The sequence below is a fragment of the Spodoptera frugiperda genome, chromosome 31, assembly GCF_023101765.2.
Source record: "Spodoptera frugiperda isolate SF20-4 chromosome 31, AGI-APGP_CSIRO_Sfru_2.0, whole genome shotgun sequence".
In the NCBI taxonomy this organism is placed as follows: Eukaryota; Metazoa; Arthropoda; class Insecta; order Lepidoptera; family Noctuidae; genus Spodoptera; species Spodoptera frugiperda.
Window position 1 is genome coordinate 2250672 of NC_064242.1, and position 21605 is coordinate 2272276.

Genomic DNA, 21605 nt, shown 5'->3' on the forward strand with positions numbered 1-21605 from the left:
TGTACAATGTACACCCACTTTTCACAATTTATGTAAGTTCCATCTTATAGGGGATGAGTCTATTGCCTTATACGATCCCAGAATCCGTACTACCACTGAGAAATTATCGAAAAACCGAAAATAGTTCAGTATCCTTTTGTCCGACCTGGAAATCGAACCACAACGGAAATGTATATTGTTGTATTATATAGGAAACTCATTATTTAACCACATATAAAAGGATTAGGGACTATTTTTTATACGTAAATAAAAAGGTAGTTCTATCCTTGAGCTAAAAACACAAATATCTACCAGACAACCTTTGCATGCATAGGATATTATTATATTTGGCCTAAAATTTCAAGGTCTGGTCTTCAGACTTTATTAGAATTATAATTATAATATATTTTTGTGTCCAGAATCATAAATTATTTCATATTACATAAAACAGACATACGAAAGCCAGACGGGTGTAAATTAAACAATATAATAAAAAGTTACTCACGTAACTCATGACTCCCATTTTAGATAAAAAAGTAAAAAGTTTAATGTTGTTGCTGTATTTAGTATTTATTTTTTGTATATCAGTTTTTTCGGTTTCACTTTTCTGTTGATTTTGTGGTTGAAAGCACTGCTAAGTGTATACAAACTTATTGGAGTTGTTGAACAAAGCTACTGTTTATATTTTTGACTCAAATTTTTTGTACTAAGGGCCTGAATCACCACCTCTATGAAACCTCTATGGTGGTGAAACAGGCGCGGCACACGATGGGGCGACTGTCATGCTACTACTGATACTGAATATTAGCCTCTAGCATGGCATGAAACTAGTCGAGCTTCTCTTCAAATAATTATGTGAGTAAGCTGAAAAACATAGTAATTAATTTAGTATGTCTCACTAGTAATAACATAAACATAATAATTAACGTATAAGCCTATACTCCCTAATACTACTTTCTGAGTAATCTAAAAACTGAATTCCCCTTTTATCAAAGACCTCATATAATATTAGTTCTAGCCGCACATCTAAGTACATAAATCCCAATCTCTGCAAGTAATCTCACAAATAGCCCAAACCACTAAGCTAACAAGACTATAAATTATTTTTATTCCACCACATGTAACAGTACAGTATAACTGAGCCCAACCATACGATGTATTCTTGCACCGGAGCCAAATAGTTGAACATTGTAACAATGTCATTCACACAAATCTGAAATAACATTGACTTGGCAAAGTCCAGCCATTTTGTACCACGCTACAACGTTTAGCCGTATGGTTGAACGTTTTAATATTTTAAATTGGTTTGTCTAATTGCATGGTGCTTTGTGTAGTTATAGTCTGAATAATAACAAGATTGTTGGGTTGAAATTGGCACAAAATTGAGTTTTCTTTTTTTAGCTAGAATAATCTAACTTTTAATCTAAGTTTTTTATTTTAGTTTTGTTATATTTTTAAGTGTATGGTTATTATGATAAAAGTAATGGTAACATATAATAATTGACAGATGTACATAGACGATCAAATCACGTCACGATCACTACGTCATAAATCATACATCGCATATGTGAAGTTTACATACGAATAAACATGGATAGAAAATCTTTACGAAGAACTGTTGGGCAGAAAACTCGCCAGGCGTGATCACCTCGCCTGGTCGGAGGATCCTCCTTTTCTCAGGGAACTTCATTTCAAAACATTTTCACTTTACTGTATTACTTTCAAATATTTTTTGTGGATTGGAGGGGAAACCTGGTGGTAAACGATCAATGTGAACTCCATAACTTATAACCATAACACACATTAACACACGGTAAGTACTAATTATTTAACTGTTAATTCGACTAACTAAATTTTGAAAACGGGAATGTAATTGCTGTAAAGACATATTTTCTACCATACATTTTACAGCGATCGATGTTGGTTGTGCAAAAATATGTTAAAAGACTATTTATAAAAATAACTGGCTGACAGAACTTTATAACCAGGATAATTAAATACTGAATACCTACGTAGTATGTACAGCATTTTTTATTTACAATTATTTATTTTCAAGCTACGATAAATTAATTACAATTCTTATACTGCAGTAAATACCGGGGAAAGCAACGGTAATTAAAAATAAATCCTTGCGTCGGAGGCAGGCGAGGTATATTTAACAAGGCTTCCTTTTTCTGCACAGAATACACGGGAGATAGGTATAATATCTTTTTCCATTGGCTGTTGTACAGTGTGTCATAAGTTCGACTCTTGCATGGAACTATTTGTTGTGTGATCTATAAATTGTTTGTTTTAGTCTTGTAGATTACACCTGGGTGTGATTTGTATGTTTGCAAATGCAGCTAAACTATTTTAATATTATATAAGTGCCCCTTACCCCGCCAGGGAATGAATTAGTTGACATTGTGTAATGTGAAAAAAATATTTCATATTTCTACAAGTACAAAAGAATCCTCTCTCAATTAAAAACAGACTATTATGTTTTTTTATTGCCTGAGACAGTTAAGAAAAACCCCCCTTTTTCAATAATAAAACAACATTAAAAAGCATCAAAACCCAAAATTACCAAACACAATAAAGTAATAAAAGGATTACTATTAAATCCTAATAGCCACAACCCACTGCCTCCATTCAAACGGTCTCATTATTGTTTTTCATTTGAGATACGGACTTAAGCGTTCACTGCGCAAATAGCGGGTCTTTGTCAAACTGAATCCGGACTTAATTTGCGGGATCGTGGTTGAAAGTGACCAGATATCCCGCTCGTTAAAGGAAAGGTTTTAGTTCTTTTAAATCTACTGACGTTTTAGAAAGTAGCGTAGTGATCTTCACTTTATTTTTGTCTTGTTGATTGAGTACAGGGAGCTTATATTGAAAAGACTTTTTCATTTAGAAATTCTCAATAGTAACGCAAAGTCTAAAATGAAATATTAGTTGTATAATACTTCCACATGTTATTACTATGTAAACATATACTACTGATGCATATTATATTATTGACCCAACAGACAAACTAGATATATAGTTTTGTTGGACTGTACACTAGCTTATAAGTTTTAACCTGTATCTTTTCAATAAATAACAGTAAATTAATATGCTGAACACAGTGATTACAAGTTACTTCTAGATTAATAATGTAGTGGAAAATTGATAATCAATGACAAAATAATTGAAAAATTATACGAAAAGTATATATAAAGGTGGGGACCACGCGCTGATAGCGAGCTGGCAATGAGTCGCCAGCTAGGCGCAAGCGAAACAGCATCGCATCATATTCATATTGACTATTATAAAAATACACGCGTTGATAAAAAGCTTCCACCTCGCGGCCACCGCGTAATCTGCGAGCTTGCACTTCACGGGCCACGCGTTGTAAGCACGCTGGAAGCTAGAGGTTCAAAACAACGCCGTCTCACAGCGGACACAGAGCCGTGCTCGTTAAGTCTGTTGTAACCTGATATTTGGTTTGGAAATGTTTGTCAAAAGTTTTCCGCTTTCGCATACACAAATATGTTACTGATATGATAACTAAACCAATACTCATTAGAAGTAAAACATCCAAAAGTAATGTTAAACTTAGAACATTTGGAAATTGCTTCTTCATAATTTTCAGAACAATTCAAGACCAAAACTTAATACCCAATAACTTGAACGTCAAATATAAAGACAGAATTCAACACAAACTAATTCAAATGTTGATTCATTGTTGTGTCTAAGGCAAAGATAAGGCCTCCATTTAATTTCTAGCTATTTCAAACTGAATCCTATTTATAAAATCGGCTTGGCTTCGTAGATTTAGCGAAACATTGTAGACATTAGGCCTTATAATTATTATTTATTGTTCAAATTGTATCTTTTGAATGAAATTATGTCGTCTTAACATTTTACCTGGAATATTTATTGAGGTTGGTTTCCATTTTGAATTCTAATTCGGAATAATACATTATTATTCCTTATTTTCTACAGTAATGACCTTGATATTGCGACCTTTTGTAGTGTTGACTTTGTATGATTTTGTTATGAGAATTTATAGTTATTATTGTAAGAATATCATATAAAATAAATTTAGATAAATAATAGAGGTATTTGCACTTATTTTAAAATTAAGGAAAATAAGGAAGGGGATAAATTCCAATAACTTCAAATTTACTTTAAGTAAAATAAATTATTACTTTTAGATATGGAACTTAGCGCCATAGGAACTTTTATTCAGCTCAAAATTACCTATCCCCTGATGTAATATTAACACATAGTTATCGGAAGGTGGGCCTAGGATTTGCATCCTCCTTAGACCTAAACAACAAACAGGTTAATCTAAATAAAACCATAAAAATATATCTACTGACCTCTGCTTACCCCTTCAACGATTAAAAGACGTGACGTCACAACTGTACCTCATTCCTAATCCATTCCCAAAGAAATATATCTAAACATAAGTACATACGTATTAAGTCTTCATTATTTTATCCGTCTCTCATCTTATCGGGTCCTCAAGGAATCAAGACCCGTGTTATTATAATGAAATGTATGTTAGATACTGATATTGATGTTATATTTTTAGATACAGGTACTTGTGTGAAGTGCCCTCAAGTATATAGGTTGCCTTTATCATTCTATTCCGACCTATATTTCTAGAAATTGGTCTCTAAGTAAGTACTTTGGTAATTGAGAGGTTGTGTTCTTATGACTTGCTACGTTATAATATAGTAGTTTCTACCTACGGGTTAGTTCCTACAGGATAAAAAGTAATCTATGTGTTATTTCAGACTATAATCTACACCTACACCAAATTTTATTTTGAGCCGTTTTGACGTGATTGAGTAACAAACACACCTACACAAATTTAGAAACTTTCGCATTTATAGTATTAGTAAGATCAATATTCTTAATTGACGTTTCTTGCATGGAATTTTGTAAACTCTTTTATTTTTTTGAAGGGAGAGAATCTTCCAATGTCTTCTTTTCTCAAGGGAGTTTTAGACTCTTATTGACTAAAAACCACCCCGTTTCTACTCCTGCTTTTGGAGCCGGAGCCCCGGTAAACCCGCTAGGTAGTCTGCAGCTCCGGATTGGAAAAGCATCCTAAACCTGCGATTTCTGGTGAAAATTGTGGCGGCTGTGTAGATAAATCCAGCAATGGACTACCGATTGAGTCTGAAGTGTTTAAAACTTTAATATTTACACAGGGTATTCAATTAAAACAAGTGAGTTCCAATCAATTTAGTCAAGAGTTTATTATTGTAGTAATTAATTATATTATGTGTGTGTGTCGTTGTGAATTTTGTGTCCTATATTGTTTGTATGTTACCTAGTGTTTACATTGCATGCTTGATTTCTCCCCAATCGGGTAAATAGAGGTGTACACATTTCGCATCTAAATGGTATTATGTGTGTTTATATTATAATCGATAGCTCAAGTGTGGGAGAGCCATGCTTCGGCACGAATGGGTCGGCTCGACTGGAGTGATACCATGGCCTCATAGAAAACTGACGTGAAACAACGCTTGCGTTGTGTGAGTGAGGTTACTGGAGGCCCAATTACCAGCTGAAAGTATCGAGATAAGAAATGGTACATAGGTAGATTATTTTATAGAATAACACATACCTAGGCTGCTTTTTATCACACGGAAACGCGGGCAAAGACGTTGACTGAAGCTAGTAGTAACATGAATACACAATCATTATAATAAACAGTCATTATTTTTAATGAGGAACAAAATGAAAGCCAAATATACACAATTTAAGGAATAAACTTCAATACTGCGTGGTTAATCAATCGTAATAAATGAAAACCAAGTACCAATGGTGCTTGAAAGGTTGCCAATAAAATAATTATGTCCCAAAAGTATACTTACACATCAAGCTATACAGTCCAGTTTATCATGAACTCGCTTTGTAAGATCTCTCCGCATATTCGAAGGTCAGTTTATACTGGTTATGTGTAACTTGATGTGTAGCCATGTACTCGTATAACAGTCAATGGTTAATCTTCTGGAAAATTAATTAAAGTGTTCGAGTTATTGTTGTTGTTGATGATATATTAAGTTGGTTGAAATTAACTGTTAATTGGTTGTAAGTAGTCTGTTTTGTTTATGGAGTTAAGGAAAATGTTTGGCGGTATAATTGTTTATGATTTATTGTTTTATTTCTCAGATAAGAAGTAATATGATACTGGGTAGCATAGTGAACTGGACTACTGAGCGGGTTTACCGGGGCTCAGGCTCGAAAAGCAGGAGTAGGAACGGGGTGGTTTTTAGTCATTACGAGTTTGTGAGTAGGCTCTCGCCTACAATGTCTTTTAAGTAAGTAAAGTTGTAAGGGTTCTCGCCCTTACTAAGTTCTGGATGAAACATTTACATATGTTATAAGTACGTTTTTGAATAAGCCCTGCTCTGAATATACAGAAACTATTGGAACTGATACCTTGTTTAATTAGTTAAATTAATTACGTCTCGCCACAAAGACCGCAAATCTATAATGATAGTAAACCTATGGGTACTATAATATAGATACTTATAACGAATGATATCATTACATATTAATTACTGCATTAATTAGTATTTGACGATGATACAGATAGTAACAAACATAATTTACGCTATATAGGAAAAGTCACATAATCTATTTTATTTTTAGATTCGTCTTTCAGGATGACAAAAATTCAGGGCTGCGAACAACCTTTGCAGGTTATCGAGTTACCCATTCCAAGTAGGAGTAGGAACAGGATTGTTATCAGCCAGTAAGAGTCTTACATTCACTCTCGCTTCACGCAAGGCGGGAGAATAAATTTGATAATTTTACCCCTCAAAAAAGAAGGCTGAAAATAGTATTTTAAATTACCATTTTAGGTATATCTTGTGACCGTATATGACAATAGGCTCGCTCCTTATTACTTGAGGCTTTTCGTCTAAGACAAAGTGGGCGTTGTGTGGGATGCCTATCAATGTCATATTTGCATGCTCTGTTCACACAAGCAAATTCATTAAATTCCATCATACATAGTTTCCTTTGTAACATATTGTAATATACGTATATATACATATACTATTATATTGTATATTAGAAGCTTAAGATCAGATAATCCTGCACCATTTGTATAGTCAACATCAAACGCGACACTGGCTTTGATGTAATCAAGTGAAACTTCGGGAAATTGGATGTGCTTTTGATTGAGTAAGAGATAAATTAACGTTCTTATAATTTAATTATTATCACGTTTGTTGTTGCCTGAAGGGATAGAGAGAAATCTACTTGTGGTACGCAAACGTTTTGAATTTGTTTTCAGTTTTAAAGTCATTAGAGTCAGCACCCGACCAGCACCGACTCAAATCGTTGTCGACAGGTGAAAATCAACATAAAACAACGCTTGCGTTGTGATTGAGGTTACTGTAGGCCCAATTACCTACTTCCCAACACCAATTCCCCAACAACTCTTAAATTCCTGATCCCCTAAAAGGCCAGCAACGCCCTTGTAATGCCTTTGGTGTTTCAGATGTCCATGGGCGGCAGCCCTAGCTTACCATCAGGTGATTCGTCTGCTCGTTTACCGGCTTAGGTACACCATAAAAAAATAAACATGAAAAACTATCTTCTCTACAGAACTTTAAACAGTTCTATCCTGTATAATATCTTACAAAGCAGCATTGTAGTACAGAAATTTCATTTTATTTACAACACTACATTTTACAGCTCGCTAAAAAGAAACAGCGAGCTCTGTTGTTCTTTCATTCAAGATAAGAATGAGTCGGTGCGGAGAAGGGAGAAGGGGGGACACTACTTTAAACTAACAATGGGGTGAGACTGTTTGTTTCTGTTTTAAGGGGGTTTAAATAAGAGGTTAGGTGTTTATTTAATATTTAGTTATGTGTGTCAAGGACTGTTTTCTGTTACAGTTATCGATGTTATTGTTTTGTCTAAAATATTGATTACTAACGTGGTGTAAGATTTCCTAATAGAAGGTTACGCATATTTAAACAAGGTATAAGTTTTCATTTTAGATTAGTTTCAACGATGTCAGAGAAAATAATGCTAAATCTTTTTTACACCACGACGATGGTGGCAAGAACCACACAGCGCATCTGATGGTTAGAGGTTACCGTAGCCTATGATCGCGTGCATCACTTGGCATTAGATGCACTTTGCCTATTTACCCATTAACTCTTTTCTTGAAACTAGATCCTTGTAATAGAAAAATGAAAAAAGTCAGAAATATAGCACAAGAGCAAAGTCGGTTCATACCACTTATAAATACAACTAGTAACAAAACAAACTCACCTGATAATGTGTCTGTACGACCACAGCTCTAAAAACTATGGAGGCGTCCTGCACTCTCGTCTCAAGTGGCTTCTCCGCATACTTTGGACACTGACTGTCACAAACTATTGTCCTACACAAGAACAAAACTACCACCAACAAATAACTGTTCGTAAATCTACCCATTGTTGGCCACGATATCGCGAAACCCATTTTGAACTTTAAAATTTTCTGTCACAAATTACATTTTTCTATGGCACGTCCATCGCACGACACTAATTCTCTTCACTCGCCTTTTCCTCTGACGTTTCCTGGATTGCATCTTTTTATCTGTAACAAAGAAATTAGCATTTTAGTAATATGAACCCACTTTTCTTCAAGTTCCGTAAACGTCTCAGAATTTTTTCTCTTTGTTTGGTGTCCATTTATCGTGTCATAAAACGACTTAAAACATCAAACGCCACATAAGATTAAATAGCAGGCCCAACGAGGTGCGAATTCCTCATTTACACATCGAAACATAACGCAAGCGTGGTATCTCGGCGGTTTAAGACTAGAAAGACTCCTAGACTCAACCACGATTAACAATTACTATGATAAAATACGAATAAAATAAGGGGAGGCCTTTGTTCAGCAGTGGACGTCTTACGGCTGATGATGATGATGATGATGATGATGATAAAATACAGACTTTCATTACAAACACAGTAAAATATACTAGCAAAAGAAATATGGGTGAATATTTGCGCCCTTCGTATAATTGGGGTAATGAAGAAATTAATATTTAATGAGAAAATATTAGGGTAGCATGTCATTTCGCGAACTGACTTGTGTAATTACTGTTTATTGTGTTATGTAGCCATTTTCATTTTCTTAATTATATTATTGTTGTTTTTCTATGAAAGTTTAAGCAGAAGGGCATAATGCCACCTTTTATTATTTAGAATGAATTTTTGACTGATCAAAAAAGGGGTTTCGTGTTCGATCTTTTTGGGGCTGGAAAATCATCCAATGACTTCTCTCGCCTTGGGCGAGGCGGAGAGGGTGTGTCGGACCCTTACCGACTAACAACCTAGTCTTAGTTCTTCTTTCCTACTTCGGTTTTACTACGGTTTTTGAGCAGGAGCCCCGGTAACCCATTTGATAGTCCGACTTCGATCTGCTAGAGCAATATTGACATTTTCGATTTTCGAAAATTCTTAGTAATATGTATTAGCCTTCACTTTTTTGGGCAATTTACCTTCATAAGATTTAGTACGGTACATGATTTCTTTGTTGAGCAAAGTATCATTAAATCATTTTGATTCTGACATTCATGACTTATCAACAGTCATATTGTATCTTCCATATAGGATGCAATTTTAGACTAATACCACTTACGTCTCTACCTACCACTTAGTGAAAAATAGGTGTAATATTATATTAAAATTATCACTTATTGACGTAAAACAATTATAAGCACTGTAATTGCCAGCTTAAGTACACTGGAAAATCAAACTTAGACTGAGGTAATTGGGTGTATTTTAGAAAATTCGATGTTTCAAAAGATGTAATTATTTTTCGTAAAGACTATAATTTAAAGTTTACTTTACGTCAAACTTGGATAGTGAAATTGCGTGCTATTGAAACCTGTTTTTAAGTATTAATTAGATTTTCCTCTTTAATAACAAACGCTCAAGGTTCAGAATAATTTTGACAAAAATCGTTTGTAGCTACTTTGTGTTCTCAAGTGTTACAGGTCACTTAAATACAAATAGAACAACATTCGTTTATTATATCAAAGGTGGAAGTTTAATAGTCATTCTTTGGCAATAATGGGCCAGCTCGACCAGATTGATACCACGGCCTTACAGAAAACCGACGTGAAATAACGCTTGTATTGTGTTTTGTCGTACCGGGGATCTGGCTCAAAACGCAAGAGTGGGAACGGGCGGTTTTTCAGTCAGTAAGAGTCTAACACTCCCTCTCTCTTGCATCGCTCAAGGCAAGAGAAGTCATTGTATAATTTTCGCCCCCTTTAAAAAAAGGATTCTAAAATTCTCCAATACAGAGTTTTTAGTTGTACTCAACCCACTCGACAAAGTTTGTCGTAACAAAAATATCTACTACCAAAACATTTAATTTTCAATATTGAACTTAGACTCAATATTTCAACCAAGCCACTCTACATAAGGAAAATTAAATTACAATTCCACATACCCTCACATACCCTCCTCTTATCCAATTACAAGTTCTGTTTTGTATATTGAAACAGAATTAATTCAAAGGGTTTTCGAGCAAAAAATATTTACGTTGCTGTGTATTTTCATGAATATCTTTAATAATGAAAATAGTCGTATTACATTATTGTTTACTTTTTAACGTGGTTTTAAATTCAAATGACTTGTAGGTAGTATTACTTACGGCAATGTCTAAATATACATATTATATGCTTTAAATTAATTTTATCTCAATAAAATAGAGGTATGATTTGCTAGGTATACAATTAAACAAATATGATGATCAATTTGGTCAATTGAGTTATAAGAATGTGAGTTAGCTACTTCCGCGCGGTGTCATCCGCTCTGCTGGACTCCTTTTGATTCTAACGTAATGTTTTATAGTTTATAACCTTCTTGAATAATTGGACTATCCAACACAAAAAGGTTTTTTCAAATCAGACCAGTAGTTTCAAAAATTAGCGTATTCAAACAAACAATCTCTTCAGATTATACAATAGTATAGGTATAAGAGAAACTACAAAAATAAAACACCACAATTAACAATCTACAACAGCCTCATTGACGTAATAACATATTCAACAACCCCAAACACATAAAAGCCTCACAATAACACAAAACAAGATGACAACACAAAATCGATTCAACTAGAAACTAACGTATCGTAAATCCGTATTCACATAATCAGAATCCCTACAACTAAATTTGTTGACAAAGGTATTACTGGCGATCATTAAATAGGATGAACTCAATCTGCAGAACACGAATAATCCTTCAAACACAGCCTACTTAGGGCCTTGTATCCTGTTATATGAGCCTTTAATCCTCGAAGAGTGCTACTCCCCTTCTCATATTCAAGGATATACGAAATCCTTCTTACATATGTGCTAATAATACACCAGAGGTTTTGTGTAACAAGATCCTGAAGATTGAAGATGTATGTCAAGAGGTTTTGGAATCTGAAGATGATGTCAAGTATTTGCATCCTGATTTCGGTGTCGACTTAACTGAAGTGCGGTTTTATCTTTGATACAAAGACGGAGCTTATAATCTTGTTCATGTAACAGATGTTTTATGAGATTGAGGATCATCTGTCTTTGGTGATATTTTGACGAGTTTTGCAAAGAGATTTTATTACTGTGGTTGTGCTGAAGATTTTGGGACATTTGTGACGGATCTTGCCAAAGATTTTTTTGCTTATTTTGTTATTAAGAGCAACCTTCAGCAGATCACTTGCATACTTGTTTTAACAGCATACAATTTACAGTGTCTAGATCATATCACCTATCGGTTAACTGTGATTAATATTAAATAATTAATTCAACAATAAATATGACTTTGAAAAATGCTACCTAATCCTATGCCATTTTTTTTTTACCATAGCAAATAAATTCACTACTCCGTTAAATGGAAACATGGTATACACAAAATAATAAGCGCCCCACTTCCACTAATGAGCTTCATTAAAAGCAACGATTAAGGGATTACCTGAAGACGGATGGAACCGTTATTCCCCCATGATCCTCCAATAATCACCATATGCAAAGCCGAAGGATTATTTCCGACATTTCTTAGATACGCTTTGATTAGTAGGATGTTTAGAATAGGGACATGTAATTTGCTATAAACAATGTATTTTGTAGGCTTCGACTCATACCTCAATATTGATTTATGCTTAGTCATAATAATATATAATACCTATTCCATCATGTCAGTCTGATTTAAAGACAAAAAATTGCTTTTAATAATAAATTAAATTCAGTAACATCCAAAATTAATCGAATTCGCAGAAATATCCATCAGACTCTAAACTTAACAAAATGTCGACACTTTTATACATAATAATTCACCATCAGTACCCTTATTACGAGTTTGCTTTACGTTGAATGAAAACAAAATGAGAGCGCTCTGATTGGTTGGTTCATTTGCGCCGACCAATCAGAATCATCCAAAAGCGCTCTATTTCTAATTAATAGCAAACTCGTACTAAGGGTCATCAATGAAAAACATTCTAAGAAAACGAAAGGACACTTATCGTCCCTCTTCACAAAGTCCAGGTATTAAATCAAAGTGGTATCAAAGGACAGAAAGACAGCATTCAATATATCAGTATTATTACTTCAACAAAGGTTGAGGTCGTCATTTACCGATTCTGTTTCACTGGCCAAGGAAAATTGATTTATTGCCAGATAAGAGTCGCCTGTGGTATCTAGGAATAAGGTCGTTTTTCAAACAGTGTATCTAGATATTCTTTTGAACATGAAAGTGATAAAGTGGTACTCAAATGGGATAAGCATCCGGAGCTGCGGACAACGTAAAAGGTTACCGGGGCTCCGGCTCAAAGCAGGAGAAGGAACGGGGTGGTTTTTAGTCAGTAAGAGTCTGACACTCCCTCCCGCCTCACCCAAGGCGGGAGAAGTCATTGGATGATTTTCCCCCTCAAAAAAAAAAAAAAAAAAAAAAAAAAAAAAAAAAAAGCATTCAATATATCAGTATTATTACTTCAACAAAGGTTGAGGTCGTCATTTACCGATTCTGTTTCACTGGCCAAGGAAAATTGATTTATTGCCAGATAAGAGTCGCCTGTGGTATCTAGGAATAAGGTCGTTTTTCCAAGAGTGTATTTAGATATTCTTTTGAAGATTGAAAGTGATAAAGTGGTACTCAAATGGGATAAGCATCTTATTTCTCTTTACGTGGATACGCGGCGTAAAATATGTATACTTTGGTTATTTTGTTTTGTTTTGTAAAGTATGTTATTTTTAGACAAAAGGGCAGGTTAGGATATTTAGAGAAAAATATACCTACAGAATACAAAAACAGATCTTAAAACTCTAAAACAAGAACTCTACATAAAGAAGCTATTTTTACCTCATATTCAAAAGGAATACCTAACTAAATGTAGATTACATTTTCAATATTCGATAAAACATTACCTACAAGTACTTCCTTCACATAAAAAATTTAAGCACGAGACGTGCTTCAATTTTTATATTACAGAAGAATAAAATAAGGTCTCATTTTAGACAAAAACCGAATCTCGAACCGTACTCCGATGGCTGCGAAGGCTAATACGACACAAGTACTTTGAATATACTCTGATTTTCATAAGCTTCTCAGGATACGAGACTCTCACGAAATTACATATTTGTTTGTTCTAAAACTGCCTCGTTCTAGAGTGGTTGCAAGTGCGACTGCCGGGCAAGGTGTTTCGGGTTCGATTCCCAGATCGGGCAAAGTATTACTGGGTTTTTTTCAGTTTTCGAAAACTTCTCAGTGCTACCACGGAGTCTGAAAATTTGCCCGGTATATGGTAATAGGCTCACCACTTATTACATGGGACTTACAACATAAAATTGTGAAATGTGGGTACATGGGCATTATGTGCCATAATGTACACCTCTGCCTACCCCTACGGGGATAAAAGGCGCGATGTTATAAAAAAAACTTTGAATATACTCTGATTTTCATAAGCTTCTCAGGATACGAGGCTCTCACGAAATTACAGATTTGTTTGTTCTAAAAATAATAGGGAAACGTAATATACCTCTTAATATCGAAATTGGAGGCAATCACGTAAATATAATATACATATATTATATACCTGTCTACCTACTTACTGAATGAAGAAACCACAAAAATGAGACGGAAATATGTTTTTCGTTTCGTGCACTTTATTATGAGAACGAGCTTTTGGAAGCCTTAAAAATATTAAATGTTCTGCGTTCTTGGAAATGATTGATTTATAATGCTTTACGTTGATTTAAGGGGATTAAAATGTAGTAGAAAAGAAACTGATGTATTATTAAAGTGATGTTGTGGTTTAATTTTAATTCAACGGGCATTCTAGATTTAAAAAAAATAAGTTGAACTTCGTTTCTTTTTGTCATGCATGTTATCCCCGAGGGAGTAGGCAGAGGTGCAAGCTTATGGAACCTAATGCCACTGTACAATGTACACCCACTTTCACATTTTATGTTGTAAATCCTATACAGGGCACATTTCCAGACCCTCAACATTACATCTCAGTAGTAGCAAGCTACTGAGAAATTTTCGAAAATGCGAAAAAAGCCCAGCAATACTTCTCCCTACCCGGGAATCGTACACCAGACCAACGAGTCAGTCAATTAGTTCAACTTGGTGAATTTGTTTATCCTTAAAAGAAGAGCTTACTTTTAGTTGAAATTGCAGAACTTGATTTTAGAATCACCAATAAACAGTCGAAACAATTCGATAACAAGGAAAACCAAGCATAAAATACAACATACAAAATTGATTCATAGAGAACCATTAAAAGACGACAAAACATTGCACCTATCCACAACAAACAATAAAGGTAATCTGGTCAAATTTGAGGAAAATGGTAAAAGGTTGAAAGCAGACGGTATACGGGACAGATATCCTTACACCATACACAACACAGCTCAGCATATTTCCCGGTACATTAAGCTCTTGAGTTATATCCAAATAAATGGTCTGACAGAGGCATATGGAAGGAAATTAAACTAACATTTTTCAACATTAGGACGAGTCCAGAAGCTAAGAGAGGGTGGGATGTAACGCTAGTAATTTGTTTTGTAATATGACAAGCGGTGGTGTTGTGTTTTGGCTGTGGTAGATTGGTTAGGATATGTCATGGTTGTATTCCAGCACCTTTACCAAACGTTTGAAGCAATAGAACGCCTCTACCGATCACCTGTGGACCTAAAATTTGCCATACAAAAAAATTACGTCACCGCTAGCAACTATCGACAAACACTATTGCTTCAAACTCATGGAGGAGAGGTATATTTTGATTTCATTCTTACATTCCGTTCTAGTATTGTCATTATGCTAATCAATTATAGAGAAAACTTAGAATTAAATAAAACCTTAAAAGTCCAAATGTAAGCCCAAGCCTCATGACTGTTGATAAAGCGAAAGAAGTATGTAAGATTGACTTTCCATAGTCGCTGCCTACCCACATGGGAGTCAAGTGTTATATGTGTACGTATGTAGAATATTTGTGCTATTAAATAACTAATAATCAAGGAAATAATTATGTAAATTTCCATACTTTTTAGAAACAATATGATTATTTTCAATGTATATATTCATCTTAACTCGTTTAACAACAATTTTCCCTTTAAATTAATATTGGGCCACCGTTTTGCAAAAACACCTAAAACGCTGTGCAACCGAAAAATCCTATCCAATTCCGAATTAACTTCGCTTATACAAACAACAATGCAAAAAGTAATCTCTAAACAAAACAAACTCAAAAAAAAACCTTTTAGAAACTCATCTCACAATGTTAAAGGCAACTCAAATTTGGTCCCGTGTCTGCCCCCTTTTTTCGCCTTTACTACTTAAAAAACGACGAGTACTACATGGAAAATTAAGCCCGCTAATTTCGAAACGCTGAATCCACATGTCTGAACGCACAGTTATAAATGGAGTGATTTAACAGGATAACGGACCTTTTCAGTGTAAAAGTGAAAAGGGTTTTCGAGTTGGCAGTTTTCACGTGGTACCTACATATGGTTTTGGTGCAAAAAACGATGTGAAATTAGTTGAGAATTACTCCAAAGGAAGTTGGTTCGCTTTGAATGAAGCGGCTTTATTATGTGATGAGATGGATGTGATGGTAGCTTCCTCATTAACATAAGATAATATTGCGTTTGTTTTTCCTACAAAGGGGTATTTAGTACCCCATGTTTTGCGTTTAATGGGTTTAGTTAAGCCGTGTCACCAGGCAGTAGTATAGAATTTAGTTTGATAGCATCGTCACTCTTTACATGGGTGTCATAAAAACCACAGAATAGAGAAGAAGAGATAGAAATAGTATACCGCTTGTGTTAGTATCAGAACCAGCGTGGCAATTTTTCTGAAGCCACGCCCAAATTAACACATCTCCAGGATAATCACAGATAAAAACCAACCAAGAGACAACACATTTGATAAAAACTTTTTGAATCCTAAGCCGTTGTTAAGATTGCATGGCGAAGTAACGTCATTCAGTAAGCTTATAATTATCAGAGATTAAGTTTCAGATGTAATAGAACATTTTTGAGTGTGGGAGAACAATGCTTATACATTCATATACGCATACATCCTATGGTACAATTGGACCGGCTCGACCAAAGTGATACCACGGCATCATAAAAAACCGACGTAGAACAACGTTTGAGGTTACCGGCGGCCTAATTACATCACTTCCCAATCTTCACAATCTCCGAATCCCCAACAACCCTTAAATTCCTAACTCCCAAAGGGCCGGCAACGCACTTGTAACGCCTCTGGTGTTTCGGATATCCATGGGCGGCGGCAATTGCTTACCATCAGGTGATCTGTCTGCTAGTTTATCGACCTATACCATAAAATAAACATTATTTCAAAATTTTACCTTTTGTCGTCAAAACCAGATAATTATACGCGTAGTATGGTACATAATTAAGTCTTTCTAGAAACTCAGGCCCCAAGTAACAACGATTAATATTATGATTAAGAAGAGTATTGAATACTGATTAATTTCAGTCAATTGGTTTGCTTCCAAGATATTCTATATTTAGTTAATTGCTTTATTATAAGGGAATAATAGAAGTGCTTATTATTGAAAGAGGATTTCATGGTTCACGACGTTCTTAGGAAAAGTAATTATATGGATTTACGTTTTATGCCTAAGTACGGTATTCTAATATTAATTTACTTAGTAGCCAGGCTGGTGATAGCAAGAGTATTTAGTTAGGTCTGGTCTTGAATAAACCATTTGTAGGTCCCTTCTTAATTAGAAACAATAATGTTGGTTTAAGGAACGCTTTTTCGAAATTTTCGTCGGTTACCAAGAGCTAAGAGCTGTGTAGGTTTTTTAAGACGTTTATTCATGACTAGCTGACCCGGCGAAATTCGTACTGCGTCAACAATTTTTGGACTCAGGACTTTCACAAATAAACCAAGAGCAAAATTTGCCAAATCAGTCCAGTCGTTCTCGAGTTTTAGCGAGACTAACGAACAGCAATTGATTTATATGGAGAAGAACGAACATGAAACACCATAGGTTACTCTTTTTCAGACATTTCACAATACAATTCTTGGTCACATTGTCTTGTCGATTCAATGTAAGAGTATGAGCAATAATATAATTATTATAAGGTGTTCACATTATTTGGTCTTATTTATAATTCATCACATCGTTCCAAATCAAACTCATTATTAATTCAGGCCATATTTTATGTCAACAGTCGCAAAGGTCAAAGACCCTAATAAAATTGATTTCAACCAACCAACTGATGTCTTAAAATACGAAAAGGAAGAAACCGTTCACCCGACCTCAATGCCTTGGGATTCGAAACAAGACCTCTTTGTAATAAGAAAAAGGTTTTATGCGAGTTATGAAATAATCTATGATGTGCGGATATTTGTGATGTAGGTGAACGGCTTATGAATAAGGAAGGTTTTTGGCATGAACTAAAGTATTTTCTGGTTTTGGCAGAAATATCTCCCAAAATAATAGTAATGTCGCATTCGTTTTACTCAAAATTATTTATTTCAAATAGACCAGGAAGGCACTTTTGAACGTCGTAGCAAATATGATAATATTAAGAATCTGTCTGTCTGTCGGTCAGTTCTCTAGCTAGCTAGAAATGATAAACTTCTAGAAAACTAATGTTTACTAGGACTGTTCACGTTGAAATGTCACTAAAATGTTGTTAGTGGTTAGCTAGTATTCATGAATTAGATAGTCTACATAGATAAATAGCTCATTATGAAGAACAACCACAATTTATATGCCTTTATTTTGGAAAAATCCTTAAGCCATCAATCATAATTATTTCTGAACCACATTCAACTATTTCCTACAATCAGTTGTTCCAAATCAAAGAAAGCTGTAGTAGTTACAAAACTGAAGTCAAAAGGCTATTAATTTACTAAACAAAACAAAGTTCAAACTAAAATCAACATTCACTATCTCTAAATAAAACACAAATTTCGCTGCCGTAGGTAAAATTAGCACAACAAAAACATCACACGTGTTTAATCCAAATTCCTTTACTTTAAGGTGCGGAGGAGATTCTATACAATGTAAAATAGGTACCTTAAGGAAACAACAGCCTTTGGTAATACTCGTAGCTCTGCATAGAATATGTTAATGTCTGAAGACAGGTGGCATACACTGTGACGGTTCACATAACTACATACATACATACATACTTATATACATATGAAATTTATATTTAAGTCTGCCAGCCTTTCTAAAGGCGTTTCTCGTCTGCCGTTTTGTAATTGGTGATAAATTTTAATGAGGTACTTCATGTTGGAATTTTTAGGTAGGATTTTGTGGTTGGGATTTTAAGTCTTATTGGTATTAGTGCTTGTACTTATTGTTGCTTGTTTTGCGGTGTTTCTTATATTATGATAGGTGTTGTAAGTAGCGTACTTGTAATAAATACAAATAATAGAGATGTTGTCTTTGATCAAATGGTTTTTTTTCAAGGGTGGAATATCATCCAATGCCTTTTCTTGCCAGGGCGAGGTGAGAGAGAGTGTCAGACTCTTAGTGACTAAAAATCACCCCGTTCCTACTCCTGCTTTTCGAGCCAGAGCCTCGGTAATCCGCTAGGCAGTCCGCAGCTCCGGGTTCATCTTGATCTCTTTAACGATTTTGACAAACAAACATACATACAAAATCTCACATTGAAAATAATATTAGTGGGATTGATTCTTTACAAATTTCGAATCTGGGCCACCACGGCAATTGGATATACAAATAAAGGAACAATTTAGTTAACCATAGCTACGATCTTATCCTTACACCACACATTATAATTACGTACGGACATAATTTAAAGCTAGAAACTACGTCAATAAAGTAGTCGGGAATTTAGGTTAAGCCTAACGCTTATGGACAAACAAATTAATGTATATCCACGTACCAATAAAAAACCAATTTGAAATATTCCATTTTTCATTCTAATTTATATGTATGTGAATCGTGATAGAATTGTATTTGGCTATCCCTCTTTTTATTTGCATTTCATAGCGTTTTAGTTAAAATATTTCACTCAGTGATGGCAATCAAAAAATTTTCATGCGTGCATATGAATAAAAACATCAGTTACTGCGAAAATATTGGAGTAAAATGTTAAACGAGCATTCATGTTAACGTTTGTTTAACGATTTGTAAACGTTTCAATGGGGATGATGACGGGGTATGAAAATTAAAAACCTATTTAGTCCGTCAGTTAGGTAATGAAATATTAGACGCGTATTTGTTTATTTTGTCGTAAGGTAACAAATACTTAGATAAAATGAATCGAAGTTTAGAAGTGGGAGCAAATATGTCATTTCTACGTATAAAACGTACCTAGAAGTGAAGTTACGCGATATTTCAAATCAATATATCTTAGAAAGAATTTGTTTCCGTAAGAAAATAAAAAAATACTTGTCTAATATATTAGAATAACGCACTTGTAACGCCTCTGGTGTGTCGGGTGTCCATCAGCGGCGGCGATGCGATGGCTTACCATCAGGCTATCCGTCTGCTCGTTTACCATAAAACAATACCGTAATATACCTTAAGAAAAAACTTCTACGTTTCTTTCGTCACCTCAATTCCAGAAATATTGACTTCTACTAGCATATCGAGTAGAATATTCAGACAAAGGATCGATTTATTCGCCACAGTACCTAACTATATTCCACATTGTACAGCAAAAACTATCAATTCTCCTCAACAATAGCGCAATGGACACAATACAGCCAAATAGTTTATTCCGATACTCTATTCAGTTTCAAGTTTGACGGCTCAATTCCTGCGCTGGTCAAACTTTTCTTCTATTTATAAAATGTTACCGAGTTTTCCCTTTTTCTTCCATCCTTTTTTTGCTAATTTCATTTCGTTTGGCATTGAATGTTACGGAGTTTCATCGATTGCTACTTTTATTTTGGTCCGAATCAAAGACGTGAGTTAGTTTCGCTTCGTAGTAAATTTATTAGGAAAGCATTCTCCACTGCACTATGTAAAAAAATAAATATTACATCAAACTCATCCATTTAAAGCTTTACACAGGCGAGAACAAAAATAAAAAACACGAAAGCTACTCCATCGTTTGCCCAACGAACAACAACAAATCGATTGATTCCTGTTAAAATAATTGCACAGAACAAAAAAAGCTGTAGACACGCGCTACATAATAATGTATTTCGGTATATTTCTCACAGTGAAAATTAAAATTCCTCGCAGATACTTTTAAAAGCTTTCAAAGCGACCTCTGTAGTACGTTGGAAATTGTAATTTATATCGCGAAGTCGGGAATAAATAATATGATTCACAAAGGTTTTGTGTTATTCAATAACTTTTTCAATTATTATCAAACATCAGGCTAACTTCCACAATGCCATGCGTATAAGTGTTGGCTTATTATACGGTTTGGGAATCAGTTCTTGTTTTGTAAACGCCGTTTTTGGGTACAAAGGAGTTGAGTTCAGTTTAATAAAGTGTTTAAAGCTGTCGATTGTTTGTGCCATTCGCTTTTGTTGTTTCGCGTTTTGATGATTTGACGACAATTCCTGAGATTATTGTTATTGTGAGTTTGAGTGACGAGTGACAAGTGACGTGCTTTTACTTTTGTTTGACGGTGACGTCAATCGGAATATAGGGTCATTCTTGAACAAACGAATAGATATAAATAGGTGTACTTTTAGTAGTTTTTTGTCAAGATTTCGGTCGTAATTAGTCACTAAGCCTGAGTAAGACATCGGGAGCTGCGGCTTTTCTGGGGATTCGACACACAAGAGTAGGATTCGGGCAGTTTTTAGTCAATAAGAGTATGACACTCCCTGTCGCCTCGGCCAAGGCGAAATGATGATTACTAGTGATAAGTAGACGATTATTGTTGATTTTCCCCCTAAAAAAAAAGCTTGACTAAGACTATAATATTATACAAACTTTTATCCTGACGACCTTTGCAACTTATAAGACATAAAATATACTAAACTTCGAATAACCTAAAGTGCTCTTATTAAAAGCGAAATAAACTATGTTACAACTAGAAAAAGAAAAATGTTAATTTAAAAAAGTAAATGCAAAAATTCAAATGTCATGAGAACGAGTAATAGAATCAGACTATCACACCGAAGTGAACTTTCATTTTACATTTATTACGCAAAGAAATT

The 21605-nt window shown here is 34.6% G+C and overlaps 1 protein-coding gene across 1 annotated transcript in view; it reads right to left on the minus strand.

Annotated features, from left to right (window-relative positions):
* The window catches only part of LOC118276476 (uncharacterized), a 64189-nt gene that overhangs the window by 29633 nt on the left and 12951 nt on the right, over window positions 1-21605 (minus strand). The window contains exon 2 of the mRNA XM_035594811.2: window positions 8254-8562. Within this exon, the coding sequence (XP_035450704.2) occupies window positions 8254-8445 (192 nt within the window). The 5' untranslated portion in view covers window positions 8446-8562. The remainder of the gene's footprint in view (window positions 1-8253; window positions 8563-21605) is intronic.